Source organism: Astatotilapia calliptera, chromosome 23, assembly GCF_900246225.1.
Source record: "Astatotilapia calliptera chromosome 23, fAstCal1.2, whole genome shotgun sequence".
In the NCBI taxonomy this organism is placed as follows: Eukaryota; Metazoa; Chordata; class Actinopteri; order Cichliformes; family Cichlidae; genus Astatotilapia; species Astatotilapia calliptera.
The window spans coordinates 15,369,808-15,389,239 of NC_039323.1; the positions used below are offsets into that span (position 1 = coordinate 15,369,808).

Below are 19,432 nucleotides of genomic sequence, written 5' to 3' on the forward strand. Positions count from 1 at the left end.
AGGTTCAGCTGTATGAAAGTTGTTCCTGGATTCGGAGAATGTGAAGAGCTGACTGCCTGGGATGACAGAAGAGAGAAGGGCAGACTTCTTGAGGATTATGTGTTATTATTCTAAAGAACAGCATAAACTAATGCCTTCCAAGATATTAATCGACAGACCTTCCCGCGTGTTTGTGCTCCTTCAGATAAGAGTGTGTCACAGTAGGTTTGAGAACAGAGCGTGACTCATTGCAGAGGAGAGTGGAAGACAGAGGGGACAAAAATAGACAACGAGCGCAGTTCTCTCCTACAAATTTAAATGGCTCTGGCTTCTCGCAGCCAGCTGGGACTCATGAAATATTGTTTGATTGTTGTAATCCATCACATCTTTTGACACACAGGGACGTGTGTGAGTGTGTTTGTGTTTGGGTATACAGTTGGGACATGGCCTCATGCGATGATAGAGGCAGAGAGAAGAAGTAAAGGAAAGAGCTTTAAAGTGATGTTTTTTTTCAACATTCATTTATATCAGAATCTACAAATATTCAGGGAAATTATTCTCATTTTCACGTATTCTTCAAGAATTATGGCTTTCTGATTTTGCATTTGTCTTTATTTAGTTTTTTAATTAAAGTGTTTTATGTCTGTTGCTGTTTTTTGAAATTACACTTGCATTAGGACCAAGTAGGTAATATAACTAAACCTACATTACCTTCCTGTGTTCTGTCAAAGATACCAAGTATCAAACTGTATCAGTATCAAGCTTTGTTACTAAAACTCTGTATACATAATAACTAAAATGTAAATTTTCTTTCTGTCAGGTTTGTAAACCAGTGGATATTCTTTAGTGCTTCCTTATAAGTAGTAATTATTGAGCTCACATGAAGAAAGATAATATCTGCTCCCAGTCGGAGGTTGAAGTGGACACTCTCTTAACTAGCTGCATGTTTTTTTTTAAATCTCAGAAGAGGTAGTGTAATGTACCTTTCAGCGCTGTAAAGATTTTCAGTTGTACCAGAGCTGTCATTTTATTTATAGCTCTTATAGCGTCAATAAAATATTCATCATAGGGTGTATCTGTAAGGGATCACTGGTGTCTTATCTCAGTCATCGTCACCAAATGTCACCAATAGACTGAAACCTCTGAAAGGAAACAGTAAAGGAGCACATGTAATGACACGTGGAAATGATGACAAAGAGAAACTACACAAAAAATAAAATAAATGACAGCTACAAGGTCATTTTTAAACCCCTTAAGCCCACCAAGGTTTATGCCATATTTCACAATCTTACAGCAAGTCATCCAAATCTGCACCAAGATGCTCCACCTTATGTTCATGAAATCCACAAATACATACACAAAACAACACTAATAACACTGTGCTGTGTATATATAAAGACATTACTTATATACTGTATATTGTGGAACCTTTTATAATATAATTTTCCATATCAATCTCTTTGCATTTAATTTATTTTTTGTGTGTGTGGAAAAAAAACACCACTTTGTTCATTGGAAGGGTGAAAAAAAAGTGTAAAGCACACAGCAACTCAAATAAATACATTGTAAATAAAAAACATTCAGCTGCGCACACAGTCTTGTTGCTGTGGCATTTGTGTCTTCCAATAGTTCACACAATTTGGAAAGAAAGGCTGTGTGGTTTCAAATAATGATTTAGAATATATATCTACCATGTCATGTCATGTCATGTCAATTCAGTTCGGCTCTGGTATATTGAGAACATGAACTGCAATTAATCCACAAGCAGTTCCCTTTTTACAGATAAATTACATGTTAAATCTCAAACATTTTCAAGCTCTTCTTTTCAAACTTTCACTCATTATTCAATTAATAACTAACTACTGAGCACACAAAGATAGCTCATCGTCGTATTCACAAAGCCTCAGAGCACATAGGTGATGTTCATGTCACATGACTGTGGAGGACTACAGGACGCCTAAAACTCAGAGGGTCGTGTCAGGTTGCAACAGATTTGACGTCTGTTTCACTTTTCCAGAAAATAAAACTAAAAGAAATCTGATTTGTTTTCAATATAAGCATGATAAGTCATAAAATAACTATCAGATTGCATCAAATGTTGCAATCAAATTCTGCACAGAATTGAAGAATCATTTCTTCCTTTTAACTAAATCCCCCAACTCTTTGAGTACTTCATCTCAATCTTTTAAAATTTCTTTTCTTTTTTCCATTCAAAATCATGTGGCTATGACTGTGTTGCCAGTGCCACCAGGCACACAAACGGAGACACCACCAACACATTCGCTACCTTCTCCAACTCACCCTACGCCTCTCTACCACCTGCACTTAACACCGACTGTGACAATGAGAAAATGTGCTTCTTTTGGTTATTATTAGAATTTAGATACTGAATATATGATTTTATTAGCTCTGTATGTGTCTAAATAACATGCTGTGCAGATGAAAGTGGTTAGTGTCCACCTGATTTCACCAGAGGACATTATGATAGCATCCAGCAAAGCATACCTCATGCCTGCTATTTTCTGCATGAACAACACATACTCCTAATCCGGTCGTTAAGTGATGACGTGACCTACTTCCGGGCCTAAAGTAGTCTGCGTTTAATATGGCTTTTGTGTTGTTAACATGTTTAATGTTATGTATTTTCTTCTATTTAATCTCAAAAAGCTCCTAAAACAGTCAGTGATCACTGTTGACCTCCCTTGGCTTTTATTACCACTAATCATTTATTTAAGCTCAGTTTTTAAAACCTTAGGATGTAACTACAGCCCAGCCCATGCAGCAGTATATGAATGACTAACCTCGTATTGTGGATGGATTATCTCAGTTGTTCTCCTGGCTGAAGTTTGGTCCTTTTACAGCATCCTGCCATGCGATTACACTCACGTTAACTTTTATTGAGTGGAAAAAAAGTTAGCTTGTTTATATTATGCTAACATAGCTGTGTCACTAGCGGTCACGTAGCACATCATTATATACCAGCTAGCCAAACTTCAGTAACCCTACAAACGTCACTGCTGTTTAGTTTTCTGTCTTCATTTATGTTGGAAGTGATAACAGAGCTGTACGTTTTAATTTGTTTCCAAAACCCCGCAGTCAGGACATGCTATATTGTATTTAGATAGAAGCTAGCGAGCTAACTTCCTGCTAACTTCTAACTCCGTTAAATGTCATAAATTCCATTTTCATGGATGCCTGGATGTTAAACTCAATTGTTACACCTGGTAGAGCAGAACGCTGATCATTTTATTAAAGATGAAAGACTTTAGACAGTTTTTCAACTCTCAGTAATGCCATAGTGATCGTTTGATATATGGACCTGCAGCGGAGTTTAGGCCCAGACACGGCTAGTGACGTTAGACTTAACAACATAGTGGTTAATGATGAGGTGAAATGAGGTTAAAAAATTGAAGACTTGAGGCATCAACATAGTTTTATAAACCATTTTTGTCTTTGCAGAAAAATGTTGGCCGAATTCATTTATGCAAGGCTGAACAGACATTATTCTTCTCAAGGCCTTCTGACTGTGAAGCCATCCTGATAAAGTGGAGAATAAGAGTGTCCTTATGGTGACGGGCAAGTGCGTGGAACTGAAAGCACACAGAGCAGTAAATATGTTCTGTAACTGGCTTGAGAATAGAAATTTTTTTAGTGAAAGAAAACTTTGATGTTTTGTTAATATTAGTGGCTGTGGTGTCCTTGGTGATCACTGATTGGACAGTCAGAATGTAACTCTCTGTCCATTTAACGTTCTTTCACTGATTACAAGCAGAGCCCTGAGTGTTTCACAGCTAAATGTTCATTAAAGTACTTTTTTAGAATGTGTTCAAATTGAATGTCCATTAAAGCCAAGGTCAGTCCACGACAAATTCTGAAAGAAACTTTCCTCCTCTCTGTTAATCATATAGTGGATCAACCTCTTGTGCAAGTGCAACAAAGAATCCATTACAAGTGGATTTTTAATTTTTGGCTACGAATCGGAATTAATTAGCAGCTCAAACCTTGTACAATCAAAGCTGCAAGACAAAGTGTTTAGCAATGTCATTTGGAGTTTGTGTTTTTGCTCTAAAGCAGAGGAATCTGGGAAATGATAACTAAATTTCCATAACTGAGCAAAGTCAAAGACATACATGAAGAAATATACATGCCTTTGGAACAGGAGTCACAAGTTCCATTCCCACCTGGGATGTCTGTATGCAGTAAGGGTGCTCGGGCGTTGCCCGCATTGACAAGGTCCACGTCAGGTATTGAGGAACCAGGGCACCCTGATGAGAAGAGGGCATCGGTGGGCAAGAGACGAAAATAGGGGGCTGTTGGAATGCTACTAAGCAAGTAACCCCAGCAGAAGGGGGTACAAGAATAGGAGCATTAGGTGCAGTTACTCCAGCAGATCCCAGGAACAACATCTGAGATCTCTGACCAGAAGAGCGCAGTCCTATGAACAGCTAAGATACTGCACAGGACCCTCAAGGACCCCATCATCATGGTTTGATATGCCATGATGATTGTTGACAGCGCAGATGAAGAATGATTTTTATTATTATTATTTTTCTGGAGTTTGGACTGGACACATGAATATTGGTTACATGGCTTTGGTTACATATTTGATTAGAAATATGACACATTTGCAACGTTTGCACTGAGCCTCATGTCCCCCTACTGATGATAAAATGTGATATTGCTTAGACCTGAGCAAAGTCCTTGGGCACTTGCAGATGTGGAAGTCTACCATGGTAACTAACTCAGTGTGTGCTAAGCAAGTAGCCCCCCACTTATTTAGACCACCATTGGCTTGAACTGAACTACAGACTATCATATCCCCAAAACATTAAAAATCTTCTGTATAGTTAAGGTTTTACTTCGTAGTTGAAATGTTGGAAGTTTCAGAGTGGAGAAACGCAGCAGAATAAAGCCTCATTTACGTAATTCTTCACATACTTAATTTCACAGTTTTAAGCCCTAAATTCATATATGATTGCACTGTCATCAAGAATGTGGGGATATTGTTATCTTGCCAGAGAGACTAGATGGTTAGCACTGTGTAGACTGATGAGATGATAGATAGGAATATACTCACCAGTGGGATTTTCAAGGATAGAAGGGAGCCATCATAAAGAGTATAAAAATGTGAAAAGTGTACCATACAGAATATCCATCGACAGTCTCCTTGTGTGAACAAAGGCCACTTATACATCTGAAAAGTCTGTCTATAGAGACATCTTTTCACAACATAAGTAAGATGCCCATGTTGGTCTTGTTTGAAATCTGAGAGCAGAGAGCACACAAGGTCACCATCTTCTACGCTTTTTGTGGAAAAAAAAGGTTACATGGACACGTGCCATTATATATACTGAAGTCAGAGCTTCATAATAGTGGTTACCTTCTCTCTTTACTCTATCTCCAGACTTAAATGTAATTATAGAGTGAAAGGAAGCTATTTGGCTTTGCCACTGATATGCCTAATTAATCCTGAAAATGTACAATGGATTTTAAGTGTCAGTCAGGTATAAGGTGTAATTCCTTCATAGACACACACATTTAGTTTGATTTCCTCAGTGTATACTAGTAATTCTCAGTGCTGAAATTAGAAATGATCTACCTATCTTTGAGCACTGCTGTTGAGGACCAAAGGAAGCCTTGATACTGGGCGCTATCTGAACAGTAAATTAATGGAGATTTATGTCAGATCAGACTAGACCAAAGGCAGTTTTGTATAAAGGGAGAAAAAAGGAGCATAGTGATTAAAAAAAAGTTGAACAAAAGGTGTTGGGTGGGGGGTTCAATTAGCTCTGGTTGTTTGATCTGAGTACCCTCCATAACTGCCAGTCATGAATACTGCTGTGCTCCATGCTGGCTGTGAAGAATCCATTAAATATCACTGGTCCTTTGCTGCAGGGGGCTGCTAAAACACCCAGAAACTCACTCACACAGCCGTTTCACATCCCCTAAATGTGCTCACAGTGAGCATTTAGAAAACTCAAAAAAACCCAAACAAAAACAACCAACAGCACGAGTTACCAACCATTTAGCCTATACATAAAGAAAGACACAACAAATGTCCTGATAGCACACTCGAAATAATAATCACTAACAGTACTCTCTCGCAGAAGTGTAAAAAAAACCCTTTTCATATACAAAAGCTTTCAGCAACTGCACTTTTTTCTGTCACCCCCATTTCCAGTGAATGTGAAATTCAGAACAGCACTTTATTGTGGCTCCTGCTCTCTTAGTCTTGTTAATAGCCTGTTTACTTCTACTTTGCTTCGCTTCTGTCAGTCAATGGCTACAACCAGGGAAAACCTACAAAACCACGAAGCAGCAACAAAAAAGCAGAACCAAGTAACATGACTTCAGTCTGCTTGTCTATCAGTCTCCTCTTCTTTATTTCAGTAACACGTACACACACGCTGACTTAGCTGTTTATTGAGCTAACATTTTAGTGTTTTCTGTTTGGCCTTTTTCCTCATCTAACTGTACATTTGTTGTTTAAAATATAACCAGTTTTCAAATGTTGAAACAAGTTTAGCAACAGCGGTGGCAGCAAAGAATCATCATAGTTTGTTGTTAGGAAACCATCACACATGCTCATGTGAATTTTTAGAACTCAAAACACTTTTATTGACATGTGAAAGGCTCTCCTGGATCATGTTTCATGTCAGTTCTTCTCAATTCCTTGAAATTTCCTTTGCTGCCAGCAAATTAACATGAGCAGTAAACCTCCTCTATAAAACGCTGCTTTGCAGTAGATTGATACGTTGGCCATATGGTAACAAATGAGCCATCTTTGGAAAGGCGTCGAATTTGACAAACCAAAACAAACCAAAACAGCAGAACGACTTTGGAGCGGAACTTCGCAGCTGGGTTATGATTATGTGTTTCTATTCGATTATACGTTTCTGACTATGAGAATCAATATGAGCACAACCTAACATACAAGATATTAATTCAAATTCACTTCAAAAAACAATTTATTTATCCCCAAGGGGGTGATTAAAAAAGAACAGAGAGCATCATATGAGACACAGAACATCAAACAAATATAAAAATAAATACAAAAAGTCAATATAAGAAAAAGTCAAAATAAATGCGATCTCGGGAGGAGGGGGGGGGGTTAAATGGAGTTTAAACTAACTTTAAAATGGTTATTTTTATGAGCTACTATCAGAATCAGGGGCTCAAGTGAGTTGTTCCTAATCCTCTTATTTTTTTTATCTTGGTTAAAATTATAAGGTGTTCAAATTATACTATTTACGTGCCAGCTTTATCTACAACCACTGCCATTAACCAACCCACACACAACAGCAGCCCCGCACCAGGAATTATTTATCATCATTCACTATCTGTTAACACACGCACACATCAAAAAGTATTTATTTCACTGTCCTATTCCTCCTCCTCTTCTTTCTCTCCATCTGGTGCTTCTCTGTATTTTTAAACAGCAGAGATAAGAGCCCTCTCCCACCTGTTTTCTGACTAAGCAGGAGAGGCTTGTAAAAAAAAAAAAAAAAGCATTGAGAAAATCAGCACGTTCACCAAAGTCAAATTTATAACTTTAGGACATTTATAATGCCACCTGGAATTAAATTTAATATCAATTTAATAACCACAATAAAAAGCCCCAAATCTGTCACAGCCAGTCTCTTTCTGATTAGACACAGCTGATGAGAATAGTAAAATTACATGTAGGCATAAGGAAAGATGACACTGGATGACAGTCTAAGAACAGGGTGTCCAATTGTGTATTAAAAAAAGAGATAAAAAATAAAATAAAGCTTGTTCCAAAAATGAGTAGCAGCACTACTCTGTTTCCATTCATCCTTAGCACCGTACACAATTCAGTTGATTTATTTAATCTTTTTTAAATAATCTTTAATTTATTTAATTTACCTCTTTCTCACTCATAGCATCCAAGCAAAAATAACATATAACACATAACATAAAACATAATAAATAGAAAAAAGTGTAAATAACTGCATTTAATACAAAATGTTTAAAATTAAGATATTTAATATAAATATATAGATTGTTTTTGTTTATGTTCTTGTTTTTTTGGTAGTCTAGCACAGTGGTCCCCAACCCCCGGGCCTCGGACCGGTACCGGTCCGTGAGTTGTTTGGTACCGGGCCGCTAGAGTTGAGGCTCAGGAGTGAAATGTATGGTTTTCAGGGTTTTTATTGGTTTTCAGCGTTATTTTGTTATCGTTTTTATCGTTAAATCGTTTTTCCTGGGTCTTGTCACGTGTGTTATGAATAAATCAAATTTTTTTTCTGTACCGGTACTAGTTTTATTTTGTTGTATTTATCCACGACACCTTAAAGTCCGGTCCGTGAAAATTATGTCGGGCATAAACCGGCCCGTGGCGCAAAAAAGGTTGGGGACCGCTGGTCTAGCAGACAGCTCCTTAACCGCCACTGACAGCAGCCTCATAGCAATCAAAGGCCACGTCCCTAATATCATATTTCAAATGTTAACCTTTGAACAAAATAGGATTATTATAATCATTATGATTAATCAGTTCACTGTAATGGGACCTCAGGCCACTAAAAATATAACAAGTGAACTTTTTGAAAAATTAGCCCCAATGCTCATAAACTTAACAAACATGTTAACATACACAGTGAATTATTCGGGTAAAGTTTTTTACTTGTATATGACTGATTTTATACAAACTTATTTGGATAATACACGCTCTATTACTTAAGTTTCTTAAGCATTTAAATAATGATGCAACTTCAGACTAACAGTGTCTTAGTGAACAGATTTGTGTTTTTGCTCTTTTTCTAATTTAACACATGATCTAATGGTCAGAGGCAGCATTCAGAATATAGCTAGCTAAACCCACAGCAGAAAATAAAAACTCCTAAATATACCTTTAGTAACCATAGTAACGGTTGCTCCATCTTTCCAACAACACATATAATTAACGAAATATTAGACTGATGACTGAAGAGCAAATAAATAAATAAATAAGAAACATGATCTACTTATCCAAACAGGTTGTTCTAATGATGGAAAAATGCCAAAGATTTGTGTGTTTTTTAGAATATGGACAGAACTTAGACTGTTATAAAGTCCTACAGTAGGTTTAGAAGGATGGCTGCAGTGGGTGATATTACCTTTTTTGACAAAAAAAGATTAAGTAGGAATTGAGTAGCGAGAGTAGCCGAATTAAATATCGGAAGCTTCACGTGTGAATTATATAAAACTCAACAGTCTGGACCAGCGAAACCACAGCACATTTCTTTCAACTTTTCTTGTTCTGTGCTACTAATTGATGGTGTAATTTCCTGCTGCTGTTTGTTTCTTTGTTGGATGGTTCACCTTTTAGCTACAAAGAAATGACACTCATTTGTAGTACGGTTCTTCAGCACACCACTTATGTGCAAAGTTGCCAAGACGGTGTAGCTTTCATGCTCATAAAGTGCTTTTGAATTGAAATGACAGAGAAGAGAATCAGTGGAACAGACATATGGGTGATGAAGAAATAGACATAGGGGCTACAGGCAGGTATAATAATCAGTCATCTCTCTCTCTCAGGTTATAATCTGTCCATTAGTCTCAGATGAGGAAGCATAACCACTCAATCTAGGCATTAATGGGACAATGCTTACATACTTAGACAGAGCCACTGAACCCGAGCCACTGAGTGATTGCCTTAGTGGTACAATGAATGAGACTTGAAGTTAGAGCTACAGTACGTGTCATGAAGAGCATCTCTCCATCTCCATCTCTTTCAATCTCTGATCATAGTGTGTGAATGATTGATACACCTTGGCTTATAGATTTATTTTATCACGAGTCTGAAGAATCAGCTCGGTACAGTGTGCACCAATCAAAATGTATTCATAGAACTCACTCGGTTCGACAGCGTGCTTGTTTTTCCTCATGCATAACAAAACTAACATTGCATTATTTTTTTATTTTTTTATTTTTGACTTTGAGGCTGTGTGAAGGCCGCGTGCAGGGTAAATGTATTAAAGCCTTTGTTGTCCATCCTCTTTGAATAGTCATCTTAATATTCAAGGACAGTCTTTGCATGTTTGGAGACTGTGACTGAATAAGCTGATTTTGGCTCAGAAGGCCGGAGCTGTGCAGCATGCTAACCGCTGAGTATTTGACAATGTACATTTTCATGGGTTTCAATTCATCCCTTGACAAAACTGCTATGTTTTCTAGCTAACGGCACACATTTTTTAGGTTTTATAAATGCAAGTGTGTTTATGCAAGTCATACAACAGGGCCATTTAATTTAGTCAATTAATTTAGCTTCGAATTGATAGATTATTAACTTGACCTACAGTACAAGATACCTGCTCGCTCTAGCCAGATTCCACACAACATTTATTCAGTATAATCCAAAATATCCATTCCTAATGTTAATTATATCTTATAATTAGATTGCTTAGTGAATGAAATTGATTTTTTGGAATAACAGAGGATCGGCTGCATGCACAGAACAGATATTAACCTGACGATCCACAGGAAATGAAGTTTAATAAATTAAAGTAAAAAATGACCAGAGATTTCAAGAAAAAAAAAAACCTGCTTTACTGCAAATGATCTCTCAAAGTGAACGTGGAATCTGTATGAAACACCTCAGTGGTTTACTACAGTCCATTAGCCAAGGCATTACAGCCATACTGGACTGTTATGAATCTGGTGTTTACATCCATTACAGATTTCCAATTTCTTTTCAGTTTCTACACACACACACACACACACACACACACACACACACACACACACACACACACACACACACACACACACACACACACACACACTGATACAGATTCAAGACCACCTTTTCGATACAAGGATATATACTGTGCTGAAAGAGGAGAACCAAGAACAGTAAGAGCAGAAGAATGAGAGGGTGCAGAAAAAGCTATGGGAGTTACAACAAAAGGACAACTCAAGAAGACTTAGTTTTCTCAGGGCTGATGTAAAAGTCTGAGAGGGATTACATTTGACACTTTACTGGATTTACAAATTAAAATAATCAAAGTCAGTATGTTGTGTAATCATGAGAGAAAGACTTTGGTTTAATCAGCTGAAACAGTTCTTCATTATTCTGCATGTCCATGTGTATGTGCCTGCATGGAGAAACATTCTGCAACTCTTTTGTTGCATGTTGAAATTGTTGTGCATCCTTATGATATCCTTTTTTCCAAATGGGGTTTAAGTTAACTTTGTAGATTGTTTTTCCTTTTAAAAAATATGAAAATCTTTTTGAGAGTCACAGTAATTAAGTAATTGGTCACTGAAATATATTAACACATACAGTTCTCTGGCAGCCACATCACTGTTAATATCTTCTTCAATGGTTGCAATATGGGACCAAATTTGTATTATGTATTTAAAAAGCTATAGAAAGGTGTGGACAGAGTTTTTGTATCCTTATTGTGTCTTTCTAGGAGTTTCCCTTTGATAGCTCAAAACTTTTGGGAAGAGCATATTTAAATGAAACCTACAAATCTGATTTACTAAGGTGTGCTGCAGGCAATTTGTTGCAAATTGCATTGAAGTCAGTGCAGTAAAAAGCATGTCTTTTTTTGCGCCTGAAGTGACTGTGATAGTTGCTGCTAGGACTGTGGATTTATTTGAAATGCCAGGGGAGGATGTTGTCAGGAAAAGCATGTAACTGGTGTGGGTGGATGGCTCGGTGCTCTGAGAGCGTTGCCAAAGCTTTGGATCTGTCATGTAACTCTTTACTGAGTCCAATGTTTTAAATGCACATGCAGCTTTTTTTAAACCTTGGATATATATAACACTGAAATGTCTGTCAACTTGCAGAAATTCATGATGTGTTAAATCGATATATAATATCGACTTTCATAAATACATGCTGCCTCATAGAGGAAAACAAAAGCAATGCATGGATTTACATCCACGGCAGAGTAAGGGTAACTCATTCTAAATAATGTTTCAAGTTTGTCTGCACATCATGCAGCTCAAATTTTACACACTTATTTCAGGTTTATCACATTTATCCAGAGAAACCTATAATGCCTACCTATAAAGTCCCCTGCAAATTTTACCCTTATACCAAAAACACATGGACTCTCCTCAGCGGAGAAACACTAAAACCTGTGCTTACGCGGTATTATTTTGGTAGGTACATTATTCGCTCATTCTTTGAGTCTGATAGCGAATTTTTGCTACTCTTTACTGGCTGGCTGTGTTAGAATTTAATGCATTGTTAGTAGATCACCCACAGAACTGTCCACTCTCATCAGTGCATTTTTGAGATTGTGGTCTCAGGTAAGTCTGCCACTTAGTGAATCTGACTCTTAGTCTGTCCTGGTCAAAATTTGGACAAAAGTTACTTAATGCATTATTTCAATGAGCATCCTGACAAAGGGGTTCTGCAGTTTTGCAGTTTGAATGGTGATATTTTAGCCTGCACTGTGTGAAACTACAGAAAGCTCTGCGGTGTGTGTGTGTGTGTGTGTGTGTGTGTAGTAGCTGTTGTCATGGACTTCTGTGCAGATGCATAACTCATTTCCACAGACCAGCCACCTTATGCATCATTTCCTAATTTACACTCCCCAACAACCAACATGAACACTCCCACAGATACATAAAACAAAATGCTTTAAGTAGGCTATCTTTTACAGCTGCACCGCTGCAGGCCTGTGGGTCTCAACACATTGTATGAACTGGTCTTTGGCTTGTTAGCTAAACACACAGACAGCAACTGCACAATTTTGACATAAAGAGCTGAAAAGCAGACTACAGAGCCCTTTGCTTAAATATTAGCTACCTTGGATTCAGAACAAAGAAATACAGTTATTGAACTCAGATTCTTATTATTCCTAACTCATTGTTATGTCTGTCTAAAGCGGTAGATACTCAGGCATAACTGCTACTTGTTTTCAATCTGAATGATCATCTTATGCCAAATAATTAGTCTCTTTTTAAAATAAAAACCACAACTAAAAACTTTTTATTGTTATTTTTCCTTTTTCCTTTGCACACTACTATATGTGGATATGAAGAAGCAAATCTTTTTACTCATCCAGCAGACAAATATAAAGTCATATTATGATATTATCTTGCTTATGCCCACTTTTCTTCTTTGACTGTTTTGTTCTCCATAACAACTGAAAGAAATACGAAACTCTTCATCTTCAAAATGCGCCACACTTTTTTGCTACCTTTGTTTGTGTGCTTTTTAGTGGAAGTCAGTCAGTATATAGTACACCTAGCCTCATCATTCTCTCCATGCACATACCACTAGACTGTATTTTATCATCACCGCAGTTGAAAACACATGATCATCAGTGTTACCTTTGAGCTTGTTTTGAACATCCAGGGCGATGTCTAGAGGGTAAAATGGCAGCACGGGATCATTGACCAGTCGGAGAATTGCTTCTGCAGTCATCTGTGGAAACACAGCCAAACAAATGGTTTAGTAAGTTAGCTCCACTTTCTTTTTTCTTGCCATTCCCGCATTCAGACATGACACCAGCATAGGTGGATAATTTTCTCAATTAAAAAAACCCCAAAACAAAACAAACAAAAAAACCAAAAAAAGAACTAAAACAGTAGTGGGCCAGTTAGGCTTTCTACTGTGCCAGTCATAAGGCTTACATGTGTGCTACACCTTTTACTAAGTAATTCTTCTGTCAGATTATGATTGCCAGTTGATTGGGTTTTTCTTTACTTTATGTTTTCCTGTCAAAGTTCTCTTGTCAAATGAATTTTAAATGAGAGATTACAGATTTGTAATGGGTGGTTGTTTGGCTGAAGTCCTTGTGACTGTCATCACTTAAAAAAAAAGCTCACTTAATGACTTGTCACTTTGTATCAGTCCCATGCATATTGCTAATAGGAAGCTCCTCTACGTTTGAGCAGCTTCAGGGGCCATTATTATCTACTTATAATCACTGATGAACACAGAGTGGCACAGATAATGTAGCCATCTAATGGTTATGTGAAAACCTATGTGAAAAATTTGGTTTCCAAATGTTATTGTAAGCTAGCAAACTCAGCTAAATAGTATGGAAGCCCATTTCTGCCACTAAAAAAAAAAGTATCCATAACTCGAAATTTCGAGTTCTCTTTCTCGAAATTTCGAGTTAGCTCTGCTAGTCAGTAATCTACGTGAATGATATCATTTTCTTGTTACCCAGAAGGATATGGTGCAGATGAATGTGCATTTAAAACTGGATCACAACAAATTGGCGCTTTCGAGAGTACGTTGGCTGATAGTAATGCCATGTGATTCAGCTAATAACACAAAGATTTCATCATTTGTGAAGCCACGCTGAAAATACTCAGCAATTTGTGCAATTTGTGCATTCATGGCTGTAATACTGGTAGCTTAGCTGTAGCATTTGTAGCTGAGGGCTTCAGCTTCCGGGTAACAAGGAAATGACGTCATGCATGTAGATTACTGATTGGCAGAGCTAACTCGAAATTTTGAGAAAAGTAAGTCAAAATTTCAAGGTACTTTTCTTGAAATTTTGAGTTAATAAGTTCAAATTTCATGTTATGGATACTTTTTTTTTTTTTTTTAGTGGCGGAAACAGCCTTCCATACAATAGAGCCCAAATAATGTATTGCATGTATTGCAAACTTTGAACTGTTACAGTTCAATGTCAACTTCCATTGATCCAGTTGACTATCTCTTCTAACTCTTACTGTCTGCTTCTGTTGGCACTTAAACCTAGAAACACTTTTCAACAGCCACCACTGAATGTGTTCACAGCAACTTAGCAGTAAGTCACCTTCTGGTGGAATGTATGTTACTGATAACATTCAAAAAAGGTAACCTCTTTTCAGGTTGGTTGCTTTCTTCTTCTAGGATTTGGTATACATCATAGTCCTATCCAGCTGGAAAATTGCAACATGTTTTTGCTCTTTCAGTGCCTTTAAGAGTATAATCCACATTCAGCAACAACACAAAATCAAAAACAATGAAGCTTAAATGAAAGAAATGAATCACCTTCACTTTCACGCCAACATTTTAACATCAGATTTTTAACACCTTTCGGTTATGTGTGTAGAATGTAATTGGTGCTGAGGAGGATGTAAAATTTCAATGAGTCAGATCATGTCTTGTCCTTTAAGCTATTGCCAGCCACAGATCTGATTCTGCACCCAATAACCTGGTGGTCCAGATTGTAAATTAAAAATCTGACACTCTATGCAACATTGTGCTTTTCATACTGATTAGATAACAGCTGTCTTGTGAGGGAAAATAAATAATTGGGACACCTCTGGCTGCAATGTGAGCAAGCATTTATGGAGATTCCCGCTTGTTCTGGCACCCCATACTGAGAAGCATCATCCAAATTACAGAGAGTGTCTGTCTGGCTCTGCTCTCACACTGAAGTGTCTGTCATCTTGATGCAAACAGATCACTGCCACTGATTCAGCCACTCTCTTCACAGGTAGAGGACTTGGCATGGCTTCCACTTGTTTTTTATTGGGTGTATAACATCACAGTGAGCTAACCAATTACTTGGTATAACATCACAGCTGTGATTATGGATATATCGACTCTTACTCTCCACCTAGACTATATTCTTCCCACAGAAAGTAAACCCAAGTACATCCTATTTTGTATTTCACAGTGACACGTCGTAACTAGAATCACTTTTATCAGCCAAAGACATCACAAGAAAGATTTAATCTGAGCCATGTTCATTCGCACATTAAGATGCCAGATAGAGAACGCGGTCTGTTCCTCTTTTTTTCACCTTTCTTTTTGGTGGAAAACTAAAAAAGGCACCAACCTTTTTCAAACCTGCTTTAATTTTTCTGTGTTTACTGGAGAGATGTAACAAAAAAACTAAGTGAGTGGACGGCACGGAGTGCTACCGTTCCAGGTGGAATCACATCGTAGATGTTTGATTACCATATTATTAAAGAATTTCAAATTAGCACCAGAATCTTACTGTAGATTATTTTATGTCTCTCAGCCAAAACAGATGAACTCAGTATCATTGATTATCATCTTTTAATGGCACCTTTATAAGGCTCTGTGATCCTTGGAGAAGTGTTGCGTGCATTCATGCAGGTGAAACTTTGACCTGCACCACCTAACTTAGCATTCATTTCAACCACTTCACGGAATAAAGCCTCGTTTAGCAAGTTAATAATGCAACAAGAGCAAAAAAAAGAAAAAGTTCAGAAATGATCAGAAACATGTCAAAGACTTCAAGTGGGTAATCTTGCAAAGCCAGCTGAGCATCTCTAGTACGGGAAAAACTGAAGTGGCAAAAACTCAGTAACCACCTGCACTGCCAATGGAAACTATATTTGCTTTGCAAGTTTAGTTGATGTCATGTAAGAGCAGAAAAATCAAAAGCATTTGTGTGCACAAGACTGCATATGACTAATTCTTGGAGGCATTAAGCACCAGTGAAGATCTAAAAAGTTTTAACAGAAAGAAACTGAAAATGATTCATTTGTTTTTTTTCCCCAGTTATTTGTGAGTAAAAGCTGCAAAGTTTTCTTGTTTCCAATTTTTGAGCAGAATACAATGACGGCTCCTTCTGAAATCAACAGATGGCCCAAACTGGTAGCGGCTGGTACTTAGTAATGCCAACAGAACACGAATGTATGCACCCTTTTAGTGTCGGGAGTTTATCAAACCAGTCTAAAAGTATATTTTTGACTAAGAGAGAGCTTATGACCGGAGATGCTTCAGGAGTATGAAGAACTCGCAGCACAAAGGCGGCATGTATGTATACATATATCTGTGTGTGTGTGTGATAAATATATATTATTATATATTATTGTCTGAAATGTGCTTTGAAAATAAAGTTGCCGCTTGTAAAATGTAGAAAAAGAATAGATAAGTAAAGGTCAGTATGCAATACGTCTCTCTCTCCCTGTTTGTGTGTGTCTGTGTGTTCCAGTTGACCTGTTTCATTTCTGGCCAGTGAGCCTCAAGTCTGACTCCAGTTGAGCAGACGCTTGGATGATAACCTCACTACCAGGTTCATCCGCTCAGAGGCACACATCACTCATGCAAGTGTGAACACGCCCTCTCCGGGCCCTCACAGGTTGAATGTGTTGGAGGTCAGCTTGGCTAAGACTGGATTGAGGAGGAAGGGCAGACTGCCAGAAACTACAGCTCTCGCATTCACACATCCCTTGTGTAACTTGTTAACATCAGTATTTGACTTTCATCTGAATGTTTGCCATCTTAATGGAATTGTTGGAAAAACCCAAATCATGTAAGGGTGGTAGTGGACCACAAGCTCACATGAGCATCTCTCATGCTTATAATGTAAGCTAATATGTTTTTCACTTTATTTAAAACGGATGATTTCCACTTTACAGTTAAGTCTATTTTTTGAGTCTTCCTGTAAAAAAGAATGGCTGAAAGGTATCACTGTAAAAAATAAAAACCACTGATTTCAATTGAATACAGACACAAGATTACATAGTGGAGGTAAGTCTTTTCTCCTGTAAAGTGAGCAAAAACACAGTTAAATCTTCAGGTTATTCATCAAATCAAATCAAATCAAAATTTATTTATATAGCACATATTAAAAACAACAGTGTTGACCATAGTGCTTCACAGTCAATAAAAACATGAGACAGTTAAAACAAACAATAGAAGAGGACAACAAACAATAGGTAACAACGCAACAAGCTAAAACAGCCAACTAGACAGAATCAAAAGCCAAAGTAAAAAAATAAGTTTTAAGACGTAATTTAAAAGACTGGATAGACTCGGCAGTGCGAATATGAACGGGGAGGTTATTCCAGAGTCTGGGTGCCACGGATGCAAAGGCCCGGTCGCCTCTCGACTTCATTCGAGTCCTAGGTTGTGCTAGGAGCCTATGGTTGGATGATCTAAGTGCCCTGTTGGGATTGTATGAATGGAGTAAATCAGAAAGATAACTGGGCGCTAAATTATTCAAAATATTAAAAGTGAACAAAAGAATTTTAAAATCTATATGATATTTAACAGGGAGCCAATGTAATTTGGCTAAAATTGGAGTTATGTGTTCATGAATTCTCGTACCTGTTAAAAGATGCGCAGCTGCATTTTGAATTAACTGGAGCCGGCAAAGAGAGGAGTGTTGGAGGCCCGAGTAGAGGGAGTTACAGTAGTCCAATCTGGATGTAATAAATGCGTGGATAAGCTTTTCAAGATCTTTTAAAGGAAGGAACGGCTTTGCTTTGGAAATCTGACGCAACTGGTAAAAGCTGTTTTTTACCACAGTGGACACCTGTTTCTCGAGTTTAAAAGAGCCATCCAGGAACACTCCGAGGTTTCTTACAGTGGACGAAAGATGGCTAGCGAGAGGGCCTAGGGCGTCAGCTAACTGGTCTAGCGGAGTGTGACTACCAAAGACTATGATTTCGGTCTTATTCTCGTTCAATGTAAGAAAATTATGTGATAACCAAATTTTTACTTCATGCAAACAGTTGAACAGATCATGATCAATGTATTAAAATAAGTAAATAAATGTTGCAAGTCTTGCTTCTCAGTCTCAGGTCACACAAATATACATTAACTTTCACTTAGTTTTGAGCAACAAAAGTCGACATCACGCTGCTGACGTAATAAGCTTGCAAAGTGTCCTTCACTCAACACTTAGCAGGCAGCTAAAAATGCATAACTTAATATCTTTGTATTTGTTTTTAAACAACTCGGATTTAAACCATTTTAAACTGTGGTTCTGATAAACTAAACTGGAAATACACATACAGAAAATACGACAAATTAAATAAAAACGCCACTAAGTGTCTTGATTAGATGTTGGGCAATTACCAGAAAAGCTTGCCTGACATTGACTCTGTAAGTCTCTGGATCTCCACTGAAGGAAAGGAACAACTCTTCTTAGAGATATTTCCTCTTTTGGAGTCAACTGATTACGCTGCTGAAGTAGTCTGCTGATTTTCCCCACCAGCTTCAAGGACGTGGATTTATTATCCACACATTAACAAACAGTGATTACACAGTTGCCATCACAACAATGAAGGTGGAGAACACAGTCTAAACGCTGGTCCAAAATCTTCCATACATGTTTAGACTAGTTTATATCTAGAAGCCACTGCATTAGCTTTACATAATCTTCAAACAAGTAACGACCCCTCGCTGCCTTATGAATGTGTGTGCCAGGAATGCCATCCTGGAGGTGATCACTATCATAAGGATAAAAATGTTTCATCTTAGGAGAAGGTGGTCACTCAAAATGAATTTCAGTTGTTTTATAGTGATCCCTTCCTCTAAAAAGACAAGTGGACCCAAAGCATGCCAGTAAAAGTAACAGGAACAGAGGCATTCTCATTGTAGTGGTTAAGGGCTTTCCCATTTATTTGTCTCCCTTCTCTACATAATGCATTTTTGCCTATGTGATCTCTGGCATCTAACTCATTTGCTAGTATTTTGAAAATGGCTTACAGTGTACTGCACCTCTCTGCGCTGTTGTCACTGCCACTGAAATCAATCTGGCAGAGGGAAAGATTAGAGCATTGA

The 19,432-nt window shown here is 37.6% G+C and overlaps 1 protein-coding gene across 4 annotated transcripts in view; it reads right to left on the reverse strand.

The window, feature by feature from the left end:
* The window catches only part of naaladl2 (N-acetylated alpha-linked acidic dipeptidase like 2), a 568,261-nt gene that overhangs the window by 23,251 nt on the left and 525,578 nt on the right, over positions 1-19,432 (reverse strand). For all 4 annotated transcript variants that reach the window (XM_026159034.1, XM_026159033.1, XM_026159032.1 and 1 more), the window contains one exon: positions 13,273-13,366. In XM_026159034.1, coding sequence (XP_026014819.1) covers positions 13,273-13,366 — 94 coding nt within the window. The remainder of the gene's footprint in view (positions 1-13,272; positions 13,367-19,432) is intronic.